This window comes from Colobus angolensis, unplaced genomic scaffold (assembly GCF_000951035.1).
Source record: "Colobus angolensis palliatus isolate OR3802 unplaced genomic scaffold, Cang.pa_1.0 Scaffold108, whole genome shotgun sequence".
Lineage (NCBI taxonomy): Eukaryota > Metazoa > Chordata > Mammalia > Primates > Cercopithecidae > Colobus > Colobus angolensis.
In genome coordinates this window covers 5,636,633-5,657,973 of record NW_012111808.1, presented here as the reverse complement: position 1 = coordinate 5,657,973, position 21,341 = coordinate 5,636,633, and the positions used below count along the sequence as shown (strand labels likewise).

Sequence of the window (21,341 nt, the reverse complement as noted above, 5' to 3'; positions counted from 1 at the left end):
CCATTAATGACAAATTGGATAAAATATATGTGGTACGTATACACCATGTAATACTATGCAGCTATAAAAACAAATAAGAACCTGTAATCCCAGCACTTTGGGAGGCTGAGGCGGGTGGATCACGAGGTCAGGAGATCGAGACCATCCTGGCCAACGTGGTGAAACCTCGTCTCTACTAAAAATACAAAAATTAGCCGGGCATGGTGGTACATGCCTATAGTCCCAGCTACTCAGGAGAGGCTGAGGCAGGAGAATCACTTGAACCCAGGAGGCAGAGGTTGCAGTGAGCTGAGATCGCGCCACTGCACTCCAGCCTGGTGACAAAGCGAGATTCCATCTCAAAAAACAAAACAAAACAAACAAACAAACCTTAAGAAAAACTAACAAAAATAAAACTTAAATGTGCCTACTGCCAAGATTAGCTGAAAAAAGTATGGGATGTACTAACACTGAGGTAACTGTGGTCAGTGTTCCACTGAAAGGAGTCTAAACACTTTAGAGGTTCACAAGTGGAAAGCTGTATTTGAGAGTTAACTAAAGGCTAAGAGCATCTATCAGCCCCTATTAGCTTTTTTTTCAGTCCTCCACAGGGTAATTTCAAATACATCTGGTAGAGGCTGTACATAGGATTTCACTAAGTATGAAAATATCTGTGCCATATTTCAGCTCTGAGCATAATAGAAAGCAGATGCTGTATGTAGTAGTCCAAGTTTGGAGCACAGAAAATACTATTGCAATTGAGAGGAAGAAATCAGGACCAGTTATAATGGACCTCATGGCAATATTGGCCTTTGGAAATCTGCACTCATCAGAAGGCCTGGATTATTTCTGGAGGTAAGCAGTTTTTAATATCACAACTATACAATTAAGATACCTTCGTTTTGAAGAGAAAGCCCTTTCTTTCGATTAAATAGCTGAGCAGTCTAATATTTCCAAAATTTCAGTAGTAAAACACAGCAACCACAAATGCTCAATAAGCAGAACTCTCTGCTAATTCACATATTTCAGTCATTTTGACATATAGCTATTCTAAATATTAAATATAAAAGGTTGAGGAAATCTTACCTAATTCTACTGTATTTAGATTCCAGAAGTAATTTTATATTATACACATATAATATGCACTCAATATTTCAATTACCAAAATTTTCCCAACTAGAACATAATTGCTAAGTTTTATGTTTCTTTTTAATCATGTTGCCTCTAGTGTTTTACTCTCTCTAAAATATTTCATAACCCATCTCACAGAATTAAATCGTTCCCATAAATGATATTTTATCTTGTTTCTTAAAGAGAGGTTTGAGTTCAAAAGATGAAACATGGTGTTTGGATAATTTTCTTTTGACATTTCCAAAACACTCCTCAATGAAACAAGTCCGGATTATGTGACCACTACTTCTAGTCTTTCAAAATTTGGGACACGTTAGGAGGCTACCTATTTTTCCATCCTAAAAGGAATTTCTCATTAAAAATTTAAGAGCTTTTCCTCACGATGAACTGACGGTGATAGTCAACCTGGATGTATCAATAACAATTATTACCAAACAATGAAAAACTTACCCTGAAATAAAATTCTTCATTCCATTTTGGGTTCAGCGTCTGGAAAAGAAATTATCTTGTAGTATCTTTTAGGCTTTCAAACATTAGCAGTTACTAGTATAATACAGTCTACATATTTGCTTAAACATTTTTTTGATTAAAAAAAGCTAAGAGAAGCATTTAGTCAATTATTTGAGACTAGCGTGTAAACCAAACTGGAGGGGGAGGGAATGTATTTATGAAACAGATGCTTCATAGATATGAAACCTTAAACTGCTTCTATCACCAGAAGGAAAAACATCAGAGGCCTGGAAAGAGTCATCGTGAAAATATAAAAAATTCCTTCAAGAAATTAGCATTGATATGATTATTCTACCAAGAAGGAAATGAACTTTGTTGATTTTCCTCTACCTGCTACAAATCTGTTTTGCAGCGTAATGAAGCAGGTGGGGGAAAGTTGAATATGTTCATTGTTTATATAAATCTTGAAATCTTAACATTTTATAGAGAGCAATACTGAGGATCAGATTTTATAACAAGAAAAAAAGACCAAATATAAACCAAAAGTGAATTTTTTGTTTCTCCAAAAATAACCAGGTTAAAAACTACTTGTCTTCAGTCTTCCTCTCCATTCATCCATCTGTTCATCTTTCTATCAATCTACTTAAATATACATCTCACAAGGAGATGGCAAGGATACCTTTGTCCTCAGCACGGAAGAAAGGACTGCCAGATATCCCCCAAAACTAACAGGATGCACGTTCTAGGAAGGAAGACTGTACATGTGTGTTTGTGCATCTGCACATGCATAAGCCTTTTAAACACAGCTCTTAAAAATTGTATGTAAAAATCGGAGACTGAAAAATCATCACTTCACCAACAGCGATGGGTATTTTTAGTCAAAATGATACTTATCTTTATCAATCTATTTCCTTTAATAGATCAGTTCAGGGAGATGGAAAAAATCAATAGATTGCAACATAAAAATAGGAAACACAGAGCTCACACAACACCCAACCGGCTTTTTAAAAAAATTCAGCACTTTCCCCACCCACAACTCCACAGTGAATTCAGTCCTAAATAATGGGGTTCATGCTTTTCTCCTGTGTGAATGAAGCCAAGGATGGCAATGAGCGAGGGGAGGGGAGTGGAGCAGCAGGCCTGGCCTGCCTCGGGCTGTAGTCCCAGAGGGCAGCTTCATGGAAATGCACATGGGAAATGACAGGCGAGGAAAGCAACAAGACAGGAGAGCACAAAACGAACGGAGAACCAGTCACAACACCACAAGGAGAGGAGGATGACGAATGCAGCAAAGGCATACGAACCAGGAGGTGGGCAGCAGGAGAAGCAGAGCAAACCCAGCTACGGAGCTACACCCTCGACCGTGGAAAGAGAGAGAGAAGGAGGACCTCCCTTTCGAAGGAAATACATTGCAATAGCCCCAATCGCCAGCTTTGGTCCTGGCTCCGTATTCAGCAGGCAATCAAGTTTCCCAGCTGCCTTCCTGGTGAGCCTTCTAGACAGCCCCCACTCGCCTAGAAACTGAACCAGCAACAACTCCTAACACAGGGAACAATGGCCTCCGTCCCTCGCAGGCATCCTCCCTGCTAATCAAAACACCGGCTCCTGTTTGCAAAACAGATTTTTAATGCCAGTCCCAATGCCAAGTGGAGGACACACTGCAGTTATGGTTCCTTACACAAAAGGACCTGGCCGCCTGCATGGCAGCAAGACAGTTACAATTTTTTAAAGCACTCATGCTGCCCAGAAAATGTTCAGCAAAGTGTTAGACTACCTAAGCACCCGCCTCTAAAGGTGGTAAGGAAAAAAATCATAGTAACTCATAAATAATACTAAAGCACAGATGAAAGGGGTTTGCTTTGTTTTATTGGGGTGTTTTTTTTTTTTTTTTTTTTTTTTTTTTTTTTTTTTTTTTGGAGACAGGTTCTCATTCTGTCGCCCAGTCTGGAGTGCAGTGGCATGATTACGGCTCACTGCAACCTCAACCTCCCAGGCTCAATTGATCTGCCAGCCTCGGCCTCCAAAAGTGCTAGAATTAGAGCCACCAGCCACCGCACCCAGCCAAGTATTTTAAATAGAGAACATGCATCTTCAATAAAGCCTCCAAATACAGGGTAAAAATATTTACATATATATACACACTACATATGTCTATAAATACATGCAGTTAGGCAAATTAAGACATACTTATCAGCCAGGCATGGTGGCTCACGTCTGTATTCCTAGCACTTGGGAGGCTATGGTTGGGCGGATCACCTGAGGTCAGGAGTTCCAGACCAGCCTGGCCAACATGGCAAAACCCCGCCTCTACTAAAAATACAAAAATTAGCCGGGCATAGTGGTGCACACTTGTAATCCCAGCTACTCAGGAAGCTGAGGCAGGAGAATCACTTGAACGTGGGAGGCAAAGGTTACGGTGAGCCGAGATTGTGCCACTGCACTCCAGCCTGGGTGACAGAGTGACACTCCCTCTCAAAATAAATAAAAAATAACTAAAAGACATACCTATGGAAACAAATTTTTAATGAAATCATGTACATAAAAATGAGGAAAATAAGATATATACATACATATATAGCTTTATTATTAATATATTTTCTCTGTTTCTATGTAGCTAACCAAGTATTTTGCTTCCTTTAGAAGTAGTTGTTTCAAGTTAAACTATTTCTCGTGTGCCTACCAATTCCACAAACAGCTCCATTTCATTAAATGTATTTTAAATTACTTTAAGTTTCTTTGTGAAACATACAAAGACAAAAACAAATCCTTGTTTTTGCTGTATTCTGTGCAAGAAAAAATGTTACAACTTATGACATTTTCAGGATACTGTTTTTGTAGGCATTTAAGTAAAAACCTGAATCGCTATCTTGGGTTAGTACTGAAAAGTCTTGGAAAACTTCTAGATTTAATACTGAAAGATGCTTAAAATGAAAATACAGTATAAAAGATAAAAAGTGGGCTGGGCACAGTGGCTCATGCCTGTAATCCCAGCACTTTGGGAGGCCGAAGCAGGTGGATCACCTGAGGTCAGGAGTTCAAGGCCAGTCTGGCTAACATGGTGAAACTCCATCTCTACTTAAAAAAAAAAAAAAAAAAAAATTGGCCAGGCATGGTGGTGGGAGCCTGTAATCTCTGCTATTCGGGAGGCTGAGGCAGGAGAATCACTTCAACCAAGGAGGTGGAGGTTGCAGTGAGCTGAGATCGCGCCATTGCACACCAGCCTGGGCGACAGAGCGAGACTCCATCTCAAAAAAACAAAAGAAAAGAAAAAAGATAAAAGTGATGCACTTGTATACGGAAGCTCCATTATAATCTCATGGGACTATCACTGTGTAAGTACTCCATCCTTGACCAAAAGGGCATTATGCAGCACGTGACTGTGCATAATTGGATTAAATTATGACTTAAATGAAGTTTGGTTAAAATCGACACTTACCTTTTTAATTGTTTTTGTCTGGACCAAAGCAAGTTCTCTATTCTCATCTGCTACATACAATGAAAGTTTCACGTATGGATCACTGTAAGAAAATATTTCAGATTTAATAGGATTATACTTTTCATTCAAAAGAGAAAACAGTGGAACTTAAATGAAAATGCAAATATCAGTTAAAGTCTCAGCTTGTATTATTTCCACAAACTAAGCAATAACCTTTTTAACATATCTACTGAGTCAATACACTTGGAGTAAAGTTCCTATCAAAACCAGTGCCAATAATGTTTACTTAGAAGCCAAAAAATATATATAATTTTAAAGACACATTCTGAAAAGATTACAAGAAAGATTAAAAGGCACACAGATTTTGTTCAGACTTTACAAAATTCAGCCAGAAAATTTAGTTTAGGTCTTATCCATATTCTTATTCCTAGCGTCTAGGTAATTAGTGGAGGTAAAACAGCCACTGTTCACACGACCCAACACCTGCCATTTTACAGGAGTCACTTTCCAGGGGAGTGAGGCTCAGGCTTCAGCATATCAGATTCACCTGAGGGAGGGGGTGATTAAAACACAGATAACTGGGCCCCGCTCCCAAATCTGAATTCAGTCCGAGGTAGAACCCAAGAATCTGCATTCCTAACACGTTCCCAGTGATGCCAAGGCTCCTGACCCAGGAACCACACTCAGAGAACTACTGTTCTAGATGGCATTTGAAAAGAGCATTTTCTAGCTACAGAAACTAAATTTTCAATATCCAGCCACAATCTATTGCTTATAAAAGAGCTCAAGGCCTGATGGTCTTGTTACCTCCAGAGAATGTGCTGTGGAGATGCGTGCAGAACACATGTGCACACACATGCACATACAGAATCCCCAGTTATAAAGAATGCCATAAACTCTGCTGCTATCTCTCATTTTTATGCCTCTCAGCTATCATGATTGCCAGCTATTATATAACTGCAATAAAGAGCTAAGCATTTCCTGTAATAAAACATCCACATTCTTCCACTGGTGGTTCATTTACCTCAGTCTGTAGCCCTTGAATAGCTCACAATAATTGACACATGCAGCTGGGGACTGTGGGTGGGATCCTTGGGTGTGGGACACTGTATCTTCCAGCAGAAATAAAGAAGTCAGGTGGGAATACGTAACATCTTGAGTGCTCATCCAGGTAGATACTAAGGTATGATCAACTCTATGAAAGATCGACTAAGAAACTTCCTGAAATAGAGTTCAGCCTGAAGACAGAACCAAAGGCCAACATCTTGGAGCTGGCTACAGGACAGTAGGACATAAGCTCAAGGGAAGGAGAGGGCTGGGCGCAGTGGCTCATGCCTGCAGTCTCAACCATTTGGGAAGCTGAGGCAGGCAGATCGCTTGAACCCAGGGGCTCGAGACCAGCCTGGGCAACATGGCAAAACCCCATCTCCACAAAAAAATTAAAAAATTTTAGCTGCGTGTGGTGGCATGCACCTGTAGTCACAGCCACTACAGAGGCTGAGGTGGGAGGATTGCTTGAGCATGGGAGGTAGAGGCTGCAGTGGGCTGAGATTGCGCCACTGCACTCCAGGATGGACGACAGAGTCAGACCCTGTCTCATTCATTTATTCATAAATAAGAGGAGGGGGGAAACGGGTGCCCAGATTGCTCTCAGGCTCCTCCTCCCTTTCAGCTGGTACTTAACTACTCTTAACTTCAGCCTGCTCATGAATGAAATGGGAATGACAATTCCTAACTCAGGCAGGTTTTGCAAAGACGAGAGAAAATCATGTATTAATACTAGTACCCAGCACCATTTCAAACATACAATATAAAAGCCCCATAAATGACAGCCAAGGTAACTGGTCTTTGCTTCCTCTCTTAGGAGATGTTTGAGGTTCTCTGTTGCTCCTTTTGACTCCAAACTCTTGCTACAATGACTGATTTGACACTGATTACCTCACAGTACACACTGGGTACCGGGCAACTGCAGCATGCTACATATTCCACGCCTACTCATTATTCATATGGAGGTCCCACAGGATCTAGGTAGAGATGATCAAACTGGGAATCTTACTCACAATGAAGCTCACCAGAATTCATTCTTGGCATCAAGTTACCGTTCTAGTGGCTGCTGTTGATACAACTCAGGGCTAGCATGAATATATCTCTCTAGGAAGCTCAATGCTGTGCGAGAACACGTAGATTAGAAGGCAAATTCTATTTTACAAACTTTTTGTTTTCTCTTAGTGAAGCTGCTTAGACATCATATTCTTCCTTTCAGCCTTTCCAAGGAGACAGTAAACTGGTACTAGGATTCAAGCAACCTTCATTTCCTGAGTGCCTACTATATGCCAAGAAAAGAGACAGGTTCCAGAAACAGAAGACACCGTCCCTACCCATTTGAATGGAGCACAGAGGAATGAAAACATGATTGTGACAGAGTGTGCCAAGCATCCGGGAAAACAGCAGTCAGCAGCAGTAGTCCCTGACTTCCTGTGCAAATCCGGGTACCTGGCCCTACCTCAGATCTGCTAATCAGAATCTCCAGGGTCAGGACCTAGGAGTCTACATTTACTGAGTGTCTCATGTGATTTCTATGCACTGGTCCATCCAGATACCACTGCCAGATAGGAATCTGAAGGCACACACAGAACCGGGAGGCACGAGGCAGAAAGATCACAGGTCCAGTGATTGGCTGGAGCTGGGCTTCCGAACATTAAAAAGCCTGGCATGGCTGCAGTCAGGAGGGCTCAGGGAGAAAAGGCAGCTGGAGAGGGAGTCCCAGCTCAATGGCCACAAAGAGTCGGCCATTCCTGCAGAGCTCAAACCCTGGCTCTTCATCAATTAGTACATGACTTTGGGAAACTTACATAGCCTTTCTGTGCCTCAGTTTTACCATCTACGTAATGGGTATAATAGTAGTACTTCCCTATAGTGCTTGACAGGAGTATAGTCAGCACTTAATAAATGTTAGTTGCTGGCTGGGCGTGGAAGCAGGCACCTGTAATCTCAGCACTTTGGGAGGTCAAAGTAGGCAGATCACTTGAGGTCAGAAGTTCTGGACCAGCCCGGCCAACATGGTAAAACCTTGTCTCTACTAAAAATACAAAAATTAGCTGGGTGTGGTGGTGTGCATCTGTAGTCCCAGCTACCTGGGGAGCTGAAGCATGAGAATCACTTGAATCCAGGAGGCGGAGGTTGCAGTGAGCCAAGATTGTACCACTGCACCTGGGCAACAGAGTCAGAATCTGTCTCTAAATACATACATACATACATACATACATACATACATGTTAGCTGCCACCATCATCATCCTCATTGTGGAGTTGTCTAAATACAGAAGAATCATGATCATACTCATTAGGAGGAGGTAAGACAGCAAGCAGTGAGACCCGTTGGAAGGCTTCTGCGCCAAAGAATAAGAAAGCTCTGAATGGAGAGGTGGCATAAATCAAAAAGGATTGACTGCTCATCCGAAGGTAGACTCAAAAGAACAAGGTGGCCGACTGAATGTGGCAGGTAGGTGGGTTAGGAGGAGAGGGAGTCCATGCCAACTCCAGGTCTTGGGCCTCTTGACAAATTATGCCATTACACACGGAGCCCTAGAATCTCTTCTGCTGCACGTTCATAACGATGCATTTGTATGTAAGTGCGCAAGGGCCTATCAAATAATGATGGCCTGAACTGTCTGTCCTCAGGGGATCCTAATGATTTAGTGCTATTCCAACAAGAAGTTTCAGCCTTGAGCCTGGCCTCCAAATCCACGTCAAGGTTGGGCAGACACCAAAATGCACCCGGAAGGATCTCAGGTTCCTCAGTATTTTTCACTAAGTAAATAAAATCCAGAAGAAAAACCACTTGGAAGGTTATAGCTGTTCACTTACAAGTAAGACACCTCACTGTCACATAAAAGATTACATCTGGAAAAAAAATACAAGGGCGACATCGCTTTAGAGATATGAGACATGCCAGGAACTGTGCATGAAATCAATGGCTAGGAAACAGACTCCCTGAACTAAAAGGAAGTCATAAGGAGTCTGACAGATGCCAAGACATTCAGCAGGAAATCCTCAGGCACTTGCTCTCTCAAGAGAGGTCACCAAGAAATCCTGGTCAAAAACCCACTCTGATTTTGCAAAATTTCCAAAAGAAAAGCTTTTCAATTATTGTCTCTTTCATTCTCAACATGGAATCCAGTGCTGAAAATTCAGTTCTCTCCTCTGGGCCTCTGCTCCAGTTCCAATAGAGAGACTGCAGGACTGCACTGATCTCAAGTGGGTTTAAAGAATTCAGAGATGGAAATATTATTCAAGGGTCTTATTCCACCTTTGTCACCATGAAGCAAAAGACATTGCAGATGAGGTCGTCTGTCAGGGAGAGTTGAGAATGAGATTTTCTGGGTTTGCTCCATTGCTCACCCCTTTTGGGACACACTCCACAAGGACAGTCCTCCTACCCAATCATTACTGGGGTAATGCTTAACCCTCTCCATTAGATTCACTGAAGTGTTCCATGTTCTTTCACACCTATTATTTGTTCATTTTTATCAGCATAAATAGTCTTTGCTGAGCTCCACATATTTTAAGGGGGCAGGGTCGTAAGGGGAGAGGGGAGGGCAGGAGTTGCCTCCAAGGGGCAAAACGTCAAAGGGGATTACATTCAGTCTGCAGCCAGATTGCAATGACACCCTGCCTTGTCTACCTGCTATAGAGGTATTCTTGCAAGATACTTGGATATCAGAAGAACAACGAGAAAGGTCTTCATTTTTCAGCTGTGCCTTCTGAGGGGCAAAAGGAAGCAATAATTCTTTGCGGTAAAAAGAAGATTCTCAATATGGCACTGGGACAGCTTGCACAAAGACTGTGTCTTTGCTCCCTATGGGCAAAGAGCAGAGGGCTCATGGATGCTGCATATTTCACAGCACCATACAGCAAACTGAAGATTTAGCTAACCCAGAGAAAGTTGCACTGCAAAACCCAGTTTGTTAATGACAACTTGTTTTGTTGAAGGTTTCCTCATTCTTTTCCACTTTTACTGTTACCATCAAGTGTTACATAATAACGTATATCCTCAATAAAGCAATTAACAATTACAAAACATTTATAAACAATATAGAAAAAATCTAGAATGTGTGAGAAGAAAAATATACATGAATACATGCAATAATACTGAAACTGAAGTTTTTATCTAACAAATTGTCAAAGATTGAAAAAAAGGTAATACTTTCTAAAGAGAGGCAGACATTTAACACTCCACTACAGGAAGGAATAATTATTACAACTTTTCTGGGAAACAACATGGCAAAAGTATCAGAAGCGTTCAAAGGGTTGACCCCTTTTGATTCATCAAATTTATTTCTAAGGATTAATCCCAAAGAAGGAATCCCAAAGAAGGAATCTTTACCAGAGAGGCAGGTAAATATTTCCTGGTAAAAGATACTCATTGCATGATCATATATAATAAGAAAAAATTAGAAGCAAACTTCCAGGCCAATAATTGGGAAACAATTAAATAAATTATGGTACAATCATATACTAGAATATTATAAACCACTAAAATCATGTTTTCTAATAATATTTTAACATAAGAGAAAATCATGGCATAACATTAAGAAATAAGCAGGATCTAAAAATGTGATTAATTCAAATATACATATATATGAAAGTAATTAAGGAAAAGAAGGCTAAAATGTTAATAGTCATTCTCTCTAGATGATGTTTACAAATTATTTTGTCATTTATGGTTTGTATTAAGTTTCCACTGTGAGCAAGTACTACTTTTATGAGTATAAAAAAGTTACGAAAAAACTAATAATGGTTACACTTCAATGAGGTACTGAACCCTGTAATTTCATGGCCAGCCCACATCTCAATAACAAACCCTAAAGGGCTTCAAATATTTTGTTTGCCCAGAAAATTGACTTAAGTGGATGACTACTGAAAATTTTTGAAAGCAAAATGTACATATCTTTCAGCCCAAGATTTACTGAAAGGCAGAAGCGTATTTTAAAATACATCACTCATCACCAATACTGGCAATGAGCCACTACTCTTAACTATGTACGATTTTCCAGCAAATATAAGAGATTATATTACTGGGTTAGATTACAGTCAAATGCATTCTTCACCTAAGCAGCTAAAAAATACATTAAACTTTATTGCTCAGGCATAGTCTCTGAAACTGCCGGAAAAACACACTTTTGGATACTTCCGTTATGATGGTTTTGTTGTTTGCAGCAACTAGTGGTTTACCTGCATTCTAAAACCTTCCCAGCCACTCAAGTCTTGAAATCTCTAGCCAGGACCAACTCTGGCCTTGCAGCCCCCTTGCCATCCATAACTAGTCACTTGAGGGTCCCAACCTTGGGTCACAGAGACCCCTGGGAGCCAGGGAGCAACTGTGTGTGCATCTGTCTCTAACACATATAGACATAGCTCTGATGATAGCTATATAGCTATCTATGTAGGGATCTACATAGAGATCATCAGAGCTGTGTATACATGTGTTGACTAATAAAATATGTGCTAATAAAATATGTATTTTGTTAATATGTGGTGACTACTAAAAATATTTAAATATTTAAGCTTAAATAGTTTGTTAAAAAATTTTGTTCCCTTATCTTTTGGTAGTAAAAATGTTGTTCAGTGGAAGTTACAAAAAGGAAAGTTTCACCAGTAAATTACTGAAATATCCCTTCAGTCACCAAAGAAAATGACAATCTGTGACTTGTCTTTATTGCCAGCATATTCTACTGTGCCTTTTCTCCATATATATGCAACTACCACAGGTTAAGAAAACAGCTTTTTCTTTTATGCTATTAATAACAGAGCCAAGAGAGATAGCAACTCATAAGGTTATAAGGAAAGGGGGAAACAAAAACTGTTCCCTTTTTGGAAACTGTTTCACAATTGATTGTATTCCTGGGATAGTCAAGGAGTGTCCACCATACACAACGGACTGTGGTGGGCACCAAAGTGTGGGGCGGGGAATAAAGGTAAACAGACATAGACCCTGCCCACAAAGAGGCCGTCTACCCCTCCTCCAGAGGAACCAAAATCGGACAACAGCGTTTCTAATGCAGATCTTACCTTTGTGAAAGTTGGCTATATATATTTAGAGCTCAAAGAAGCTGATAAATGACGATTATTATTGTTGTTATTGTTGTTATTATTATTTGAGATGGAGTTTCGCTCTTGGCGCCCAGGCTGGAGTGCAATGGCACAATCTCGGCTCACCACAACCTCCGCCTCCCAGGTTCAAGCGATTCTCTTGCCTCAGCCTCCCGAGTAGCTGGGATTACAGTCATGCGCCTGTACGCCAGGCTAATTTTGTATTTTTGGTAGAGACGGGGTTTCTCCATGTTGGTTAGGCTAGTCTTGAACTCCTGACTCAGGTGATCCGTCCACCTTGGCCTCCCAAAGTGCTGGGATTACAGGCGTGAGCTGCAGTGCCCAGCCAATGACAATTATTTAAGGATGATCTTAAAAGTGGGAAAAACTATGAGCAATGGTCATAACTTCCAGGATCATTAAGCAGCTTCTGGGTGCCAACACCGTGCCTGGTGCCTCAGAGACATCATCGCTCATCCTTACAACAACCTTGACAAGGAGGATCTTACAGCCTCCCTTTCGTGGATGTGTAAAAGAAAAGGAATGGCTGTAAGACCAGGAGGCAAAGAAAAAGAAAAAAACTCCAAGATATGATCATGTCAGTCAGTGAATGTTTCCTCTCAAGAGTGAGTCTGGGAGGACAGTGAGTGACCAGAACAGCCCACCTACTTCCCTCATGGTTAGAAGAAGAAACGTCAAGCCAACCAGCACTTCACAAAACATTCTCTTTTTTTTTTTTTTTTGAGACAGGGTCTCGCTCTGTCACCCAGGCTGGAGTGCAGTGGCAAGATCATGGCTCACTGCAGCCTCAACCTCCTGGGCTCAAGTGATCCTCCCACCTCAGCCTCCTGAGTAGCTGGGACTACAGACATGCACCATCATGCCTGGCTAAATTTTAAAAATGTTTTGTAGAGACGAGGTCTCACTATGTTGCCCAGGTTGGTCTCAAACTCCTAGCCTCAGGCGATCTTTCTGCCTCTGCCTCCCAAATTGCTGGGATCACAGGCGTGAGCCACTACACTTGGCCAAAGACACATTTTTATTTTTATTTATTTTTGAGATGGAGTCTCACTCTCTCGCCCAGGCTGGAGTGCAGTGGCACAATCTCGGTTCACTGCAACCTCCACCTCCCAGGTTCAAGCAATTCTCCTGCCTCAGCCTCCCAAATAGCTGGGATTACAGATGTGAGCCACCAGGCCCAGCTATAAACACATACTTTTAATTGTTTAATTATATTTTATTCTTTTTGTAATAAATTGGCCCCTTCTATCTCCAATTTATAAAGTACACAGCCTTAAAAAAAAAAAAAAAACACCCACAGAGACACAGATTGCACTGGAAAACAAGTATGGGGACAGACTTCTGAACTAATTATTCCCTTGGAACCCTGAAAGTCAATTCCTTGACCAATCTCACCCATGTCCTTGCAATCAAAAAGAAAACAGTTCTGGCCAAGCCCAGGAACTATGATCATGATGTCAACATGGAGGCAACACTGAGCTGTGTCTAACTGAAAAAGAGAGCAAGTTCTGACGGCAGGAACTACTCAGGGAATTCAGCCTGGATTAACTAACCAGGGAAAAAAAGATGCTTACTTTTAATTAACTTTGGCAGTCATTGGTTCCCAGGACTTCACTTCTTCTGTCACCGTATGCTCCTGGGATGCCAGGACTAGAGCTGGGCATACAGAGGCACACAGTATTCCCTTTGCATTGCAGAGAGGGACGCTGCTGAGCACCTATGTGTGTCCAGTGCTCAGGGCAAAGGTCTAGCCAAAGGAGACACTATTCAAATGAGTAAGCAACAATAAAACCTGTTAGCAGTGCCACACCGAGAGTGGGCCTCACAGGGTCAGTGTACCGGACGGACGGTAAATTGCATGGTGGAGCTCACTGGTGTACAATTACGTGCACTGGTAAACACTTCCTGTGTACTTAAGCATCAACCTCTTTGCCACTGAGTGTTTATATGAGCCGAGCACTGTCCTAAGCCCTTCCTGTACAATCTTTGAACACATTCTAGGCTTCTCGGTGGGGGAGTAACAATGGTGCCAGAAGTATCTTGGGAACTTACTCTACACTCAGCTCAGTTCACACTGCAAAATCTGACTTGATTCTCAGGCAAAATTGTCGGAGGGAAGGCATTCCTCCCTCACATGGAGTTAACAGGGGATGTGGCAGCTTCTAACATCTAAACAGGCAGCCCCCCAGGTGATACCCATTCAGTGACACACCTGTTGCTGACACACATTCCCAGGGGCACCAGGAAAGCCCTGAAGCAAAGATCTTGAACTTGGCACTGGCCTGAACACCAACAAAGAATGGAACAGCTCATCTTGACCCATTCTCTGTCTCATAAGATGGGGAACTATGTCCTCCCAGTATTTCAGAATGTGACCTTCTTTGGAAACAGGGTCTTCACAGAGGTAATCGAGTTCAAATGAGGTCACCAGGCAGTGGCTCATGCCTATAATCTCGCCCCTTTGGGAGGCTGAGACCAGGAGGATCCCTTGAGTTCAGGAGTTTAAAACCAGCCTAGGCAACATAGTGAGACACTATCTCCACGAAATTTTTTTTTTAAACTGAGCCAGGCAGGCATGGTGGCACACACCTATGGCCCCAGCTACTCAAGAGGCTGAGGTGAGAGGATTGCTTAGGCCAGGGAGGTTGAGGCTGTAGTGAGCCATGATCATGCCACTGTACTCCAGCTTAGGTGACAGAGCAAGACCCTGAGGGAGGAAAGGAGGGAGGGAGGGAGGGAGAGACGGAGGGCGGAAGGGGAAGGAGAAGGGGGGAAAGGAGGGAGAAAGGAAGAAAAAAAAAGAAAAAAACATTTTTAAAAGTATGAATGAATGAATGAATGAATGAGGTCATTACGTTGAGCCCTGATCCAATATGACTGGTGTTCTTATGAACAGGGGAAAGGTAGACACAGAAACAAACAGGCACGGAGGAAAGACGATGTGAAGACACAACAAGAAGATGGTCATTTACAGGCCAAGGAACACAGAGCACGCTGGCAAACCTCACAAGCTAGAAGAGCAAGACAGGATATTCCTGTAGGGCTCAGAGACAGCAGAATCCTGCTGACTCTTAATTTCAGATTTCTAAACTCCAAAACTGATAGAAAATAAATTTCTGTTGTTAGCCACCTAGTTCACAGGGCTTTGTCATGGCAGCCCTAGCAAACGAATACTCCATTAAAGCCAGCCTTTTTTGGAAACCCTTGGGAACAAATGTGTTACAGAATTCTGACTTTTCTTCTCACTTTAGAAAGATGATTGGTATGGTTTGGCTGTGTTCCCACCCAAATGTCATCTTAAATTGTAGCTCCTAAAATTCCCACGTGTTGTGGGAGGGACCCAGTGGGAGATAACTGAATCGGGGGGGGGGCAGTTTTCCCCATTCTTGTGATAGTGAATAAGTCTCAAGAGATCTGATGATTTTATACAGGGTTTCCCCTTTCCCTTGGCTTTCATCTCTCTCTTGTCTGCCGCCATGTAAGATAGGTCTTTTGCCTTCTCCCATGATTGTGAGGCCTCCCCAGCCATGTGGAATTGAGTACATTAAACCTCTATTTCTTTATAAATAACCCAGTCTTGGGTATGTCTATATCAGCAGCATGAAAACGGACTAATACAATGACTCAGTGATTATTCCAAATATTATTAATATTATTATTATTTTGATTATTCCAATTATTGCATAGTATCCCCAGTAGGGGCTGGGGGAGGGACCATAAGTGAATGTTAGTATCTGTGCAGCAAGAAGCACAAAGGTTGAATGAAGTGTTACACATAATGCCTAGAATACTCTCAGATCTGTTCATATCAGGTTTTGCTCTCAAATCAATTTCCTACAAACCTACAAAGATGTCTTTGGTTTTCAGGGCTTTTGGGACTTTGGAATGGCAGGTAAGGGGATCATGGACCTGCCCTAAGACCGCTTAAAATACGTGCCCTCCTCATGCCACCCTGCCAGCCACATTCAGCCTGCAGTCCAAAACACACGCCTACCTGTGAAATCCTAGAATTCCTCCGGGAGACCAAAGGGCAAAAGTTTCCCCTCAACTCTCAGAAAAACAACTTGCAAAATAAATGTTTAGAGATTTTATCTTTAAGTCTATTAAACGTGCAAACAAACCACCAGACACCTGACTTTTCTGTTATTCTGAGTGCTGCACTATACCTCAAACACTTTTTAAAATGAAATTTTTAAGCGAGGATAAAACAATTGTGTGATCACAGAAAGAAAACACTATAATCAAGAGAAAAAGGGCTATATTACGGTGATGTCCTATATCCTGACACATGGGTGCCATAGGATTGTGTATTTTCCCCAGTTACACAGATCAATGTACGGCAGGTACCCATGTTTGGAACCCCTGGGCCCACACACTGTCAAGAAGAAAGGGAGTTTATAGAAAGAATGAAGCCCACATCAGCATTAAAAGTCTTGGCTGGCCCACCAGCATGAACTCTGGAATCCATTACTACATCTCTAAAGCTGGACACACACTGGAGATTTTTCCTTGTGTCTGATTCATCCAAAAAGGACATGTTATTATATTTGGATCTCAGGGATGTCAGCCAGGTTAAATCCAATACAAAGCTGAGGGGCCTTTTGATTTTTAAAAATCCTCTCTTAAGTTACTGTGTGTGTTAGACTGGATATCGAAGGACTTCTACAGAGAGCTCAGGGCAGGCTCTGTAATAATTAGTAGACTGTTGTTCCTACACACCCTGCCCCACCTCGACAGGGCGCATGCTTGAGCATTCCAAGTCTTTGCCTCTAGATGACATTGTTTTATGGGTGTATGTTTCTTCCCGTCCCTGTGACCCTGGAGAAAAAAGTGCGTAATAATCATGGGGTAAAGGCAAAGGGGACACGTTAAGAGAATTTACATAGAAGAAAATGCACCTCTCCTATAACAGCCATGGAGTCAGACCTCTGTAATATTTAACCAGCAGAACACAGGGTCCTTCCTTTACTTTTGCCCTATGCTTCAGACTTTCTATTAGGCGGGAACTGGAGAATCTAATTTAAACCACTTGTCAGCCGGGCGCAGTGGCTCATGCCTGTAATCCCAGCACCCTGGGAAGCCTGAGGCAAGTGCATCATCTGAGCTCAGGAGTTCGAGACCCCGATCTCCAACATGGTGAAACCCCATCTCTACTAAAAATACAAAAAATTAGCTGGGTGTGGTGGCTTGTGCCTGTAATCCCAGTTACTTGGCAGGCTGGGGTAGGAAAACTGCTTGAACCTGGAAGCAGAGGTTGCAGGGAGCCAAGATCAAGTCACGGCACTCCAGCCTGGGCGACTGAGCGAGACTCTGTCTCAAAACAAAACAAAAACAAAAACAAAAAAAACACTTGTCAATAACAGCCACATTTGTTTGGTTTTCCAAATAGGTCAATCTAGTATCTTCCCAGTTTTCAGGGGGCTCAGCACTGGTGTCTATTTGCTCATCCTCCACGCTTTCCCCTCATACCCTTGGAAATCTTTGATTCTTCCCAGGCTCTAGGCAGCCAGCACCTTCTTTCCCTCATCTCCGCAGGATGAAGTACCCCCATAATAACCAGCCTCTCCACTTTCTGAATTCCTACAGTCTGAATACTTAGACCACTCCCTTTTCCATGGAATCTGGTGTCTGTGTTGTTTGTTCTTTTTTTTTTTTTGAGATAGGGTCTTGCTTTGCCACCCAGGCTGAAGTGCAGTGGCGCAATCTCTGCAGCCTTTATCTCCTGGGCTCAAGCGATTCTCCCACCTCAGCCCCTGTGAGTAGTTGGGACTATAGGCATGCCGCCACACATGGCTAATTTTTTTAACTTTTGTAGAGACAGGGGTTTTCCCATGTTGCCCAGGCTGGTTGTGAACTCCTGGCCTCAAGGGATCCTCCTGCCTCCACCTCCCTCAGTGCTGGGATTACAGGTATGAGTCACCATGTCCAGACTTGTTTGTCCCTTTTCAAGTATGTAAATCTTAATTCGCCTAAACCGGCGGCACCTCACTCAGGGCCACTGTCCATGTCTTACGCTAGTGTGTCTTTTCCATGCAACCTTGTACAAAACAGGCCTTCAATAAACATTTCTTGGTTGCTTGACTTCTTAGCAAACACTATGATAGGTTACCTTTTTACCAGGGTTACATGTTTGGAAAACAGTCCTGTCTTGAGTTGCCAAAATGTGGTATTCTCAGTGTGTTTACCTCATACCTGACAATGACACCTCAGAATGTTGACCTTCTTTGGAAACAGGGTCCTCACAGAGGTAACTGAGTTCAAATGAGGTCACCAGGCACAGTGGCTCATGCCTGTAATCTCATACCTGATAATGAATAACTAGATGCAGAATTTATTTTCCACAAATTTTCTTGAATTTGTTTCATTTTCCTCTCTCTATAATATAGGAAACACAGGGTCATTTTGCATAGTGTACCGAGTTATAAACTCACATACACTCAAAGAAACAATAAAACGATTAAAAAAAAAAGAAGTTTCACAGTGAACCTCATTTCTGCAACATTACCTGATACCAAAAACTGAAATCATGAGTCACTTTTGATTAACTAAAAGCATAAACATATTAACTGACTTATAGAGCTGATACCCTTGTGTTTAGTTAAAAACAAATATTCAAATCAAAAGGACACAAGAAATACTAATGTTTGAGGACTAACTTTGGGAGAAAATAATAAAACATTTAATTCCAGAAACCCTGATGAGGCTGTTGGTAATCACTTATAAACTGAAAGCGGAGTTCACATTTAAAAATGAATCTTCAGCTCACTGCACTATTATAATTTTTGTTTCCAGTTGCTTACATTCTTAGTGTCATTTTTCATGCTTTTGTATGTCTGCTGTTGATATTTTTCCAACCTGAAAAGCTTTTTTTTTTTGAGACAGAGTCTCACTCTGTCACCCAGGCTGGAATGTGGTGGTGTGATCTCGGCTCACTGCAACCTCTGCCTCCTGGGTTCAAGCGATTCTCTTGCCTCAGCCTCCCGAGTAGCTCGGACTACAGGTGCCCGCCACCATGCCCAGCTAATTTCTGTATTTTTAGTAGAGATGGGTTTTCACCATGTTGGCCAGGATAGTCTTGATCTCCTGACCTCGTGATCCGCCCGCCTCAGCCTCCCAAAGTGTTGGGATTACAGGCGTGAGCCATCGCGCCCAGCCTGAAAAGGCTTTCCTTAAATAAAGATGTATAAGCCTCCATCTAGATGTGAATCTTCACATACCAAATAAACTATTAAACAGCTCTCAATAACAATGATTGAGAAAACATTTGTTGTAATTAACCTCAAATTTTTGTGCAGCTGACGTGGAATGAGATAATATTAAAGAGCAATGATAATTATATTAAGTAAGTGCCACCTGGGATGCAGCGAGCATCAGCACAAACGGAGACATGCGTGCCCCCCAAACTAGGTCATTAGGGGATGAAAAGTGTGATAGATTACTGCAGGCAATGTGAGGGTGCACAGGGACTTTGTCACCGTGCCATCCGTGATGCTGGGCAGCAGTTTGAGACCTCAGCAACCAATGTCCCGGGAGCATGCCCGCCTGCCGCATGGCTCCTCACAAGTGAGCCCAAACCCTAACCAGACATGTGCTGTCTCAATGTAAGAAAGGGCATTTGCGTGGAGACAACTATGTATTCTAGCCAAACATCACTTATTAATTGCTAATGCATTGACACTGTATATATTCTGCAGTCTATAATTCTGAAAAAAAATTCTAAAAGGTAAATAGGTCCTACAAAAAAACACAAAAGGAGAAGCGGAAAAAGCACCCTCTTCCATGGTTAGCAAGGTCGTTTTACCTCAGAGCAGTGTTCTAGCACTTCATGTGCACAGGGATTGCCTGGGATCTGGTTAAAATATAGTCTGACTGGGTAGGTGTGAGCTGCACCTCAAGAACCTGCACTTCTAACAAGCTCCCTGCTGATGCCAATACAGCTGGTGGGAGTAGCAAGACTCTAAAGAAGCTCGAATACCACTCACTTTGCAAACAATTCCAAGTGTGGAAGAGTGCATGGGCTCTCCCATAAAGAACTGAGACCTTAGGAATATCAAGTTGTATGTGGATACTCCCCAACGCTCATCCTGGGCCTCTTTTCACGCAACAGTTTTCCTTGGAGGGAGCTCACACCCTGCCTCCACACACACCTCCCTGACTATTAAAGACCAGGACCTCAGGCTTGAGCACCAGGCAAGCAAATGAGGGTCCCCTCCGGCCATCCCAACCTCATTGATTAAGCACCTTGAGGATAAAAATCACGGAAAGTCTCAATCTCCTCTTTTCCATATCTTGTCAGTGCAGCCAAATTATTAACCAAATAGCCTAAGCTTCATCCACTCTGCACTAGTTCTTTGTAACCTACAACAAACTATTGTGGCATACACGGTCTGCCCAGCTCTGGCCCCTGCATGCCCCTCCAGTGCCATCTTCCATGTGCCTTATACATGTTGCCAAGTGGAGCGACTATGACTTTTAGTTCTCAGAGCACAGCATGTTTTCTCCTCTGCTAGAAATGCCCTACCCCCACCCGGCATGCACATAATGTTAAAACAAGCTCCAGTGCCTCTGGGAAGGCTTCCTGGCCCTCAAGCTCCACTCATGTTGGCAGAAGCCTATCAGCAGTGCAGTTGTTTACTTATGTGTCCATTTCTGCTATCGGTCTGGAAGCTCCTTGCGAACAGGGCTATGCCTTGGTCACTTGTGTGCATCACATTCCAGTCATGCAGTGGGTCTGCAACAAAGATTGCTTTATAGGGCACTGAGATGGCCCTAGGGCAGGTTAGGCAAATGGGAAAGGGGGTAATGACTGGAGTGGGGTAGGGTAAATCTTGAGATTTATGGTTAAGTAGATACTGGAAAACATCTGTCTATCATGAAGCATATAGCTTTCACATGCTGGGCAAGAGCCAGCTCTATTATTTTAAGGTGTAATACTGCTTAAATTTGGGGTAAATTGGATAGAAATAAAATAGCCTTACTTGCTATTATCATCAAACTCTCACTTGGTTATTTTTCTGATGTCATGACTGAAAAAAAGAAGTTCAATAGCAATGGAGCAGAAGCTGAAAGAGAAGGATAATCTGCTCTTAGGGAGTCTGAACAAGAGGCAATTAATAAAGGATTAAGCTAAGTAAAACCACAGCAGAACATGTAACTGCAGCATGTTGAACACTGAAAACCAGAGGTGCAATTAGGTAGGAAAAAACCTACAGTGGGTAAAACACTCACTGGGT

General features: G+C 42.3%; 1 protein-coding gene across 1 annotated transcript in view; it reads right to left on the bottom strand.

Annotated features, from left to right (window-relative positions):
• Positions 1-21,341, bottom strand: part of NEDD4L (neural precursor cell expressed, developmentally down-regulated 4-like, E3 ubiquitin protein ligase) — a 385,260-nt gene that overhangs the window by 165,049 nt on the left and 198,870 nt on the right. Inside the window, exons 3-4 of the mRNA XM_011949557.1 lie at positions 4,997-5,078; positions 1,561-1,599 (exon numbers count right to left, since the gene is read on the bottom strand). Of these exons, the coding sequence (XP_011804947.1) occupies positions 1,561-1,599; positions 4,997-5,078 (121 nt within the window). The remainder of the gene's footprint in view (positions 1-1,560; positions 1,600-4,996; positions 5,079-21,341) is intronic.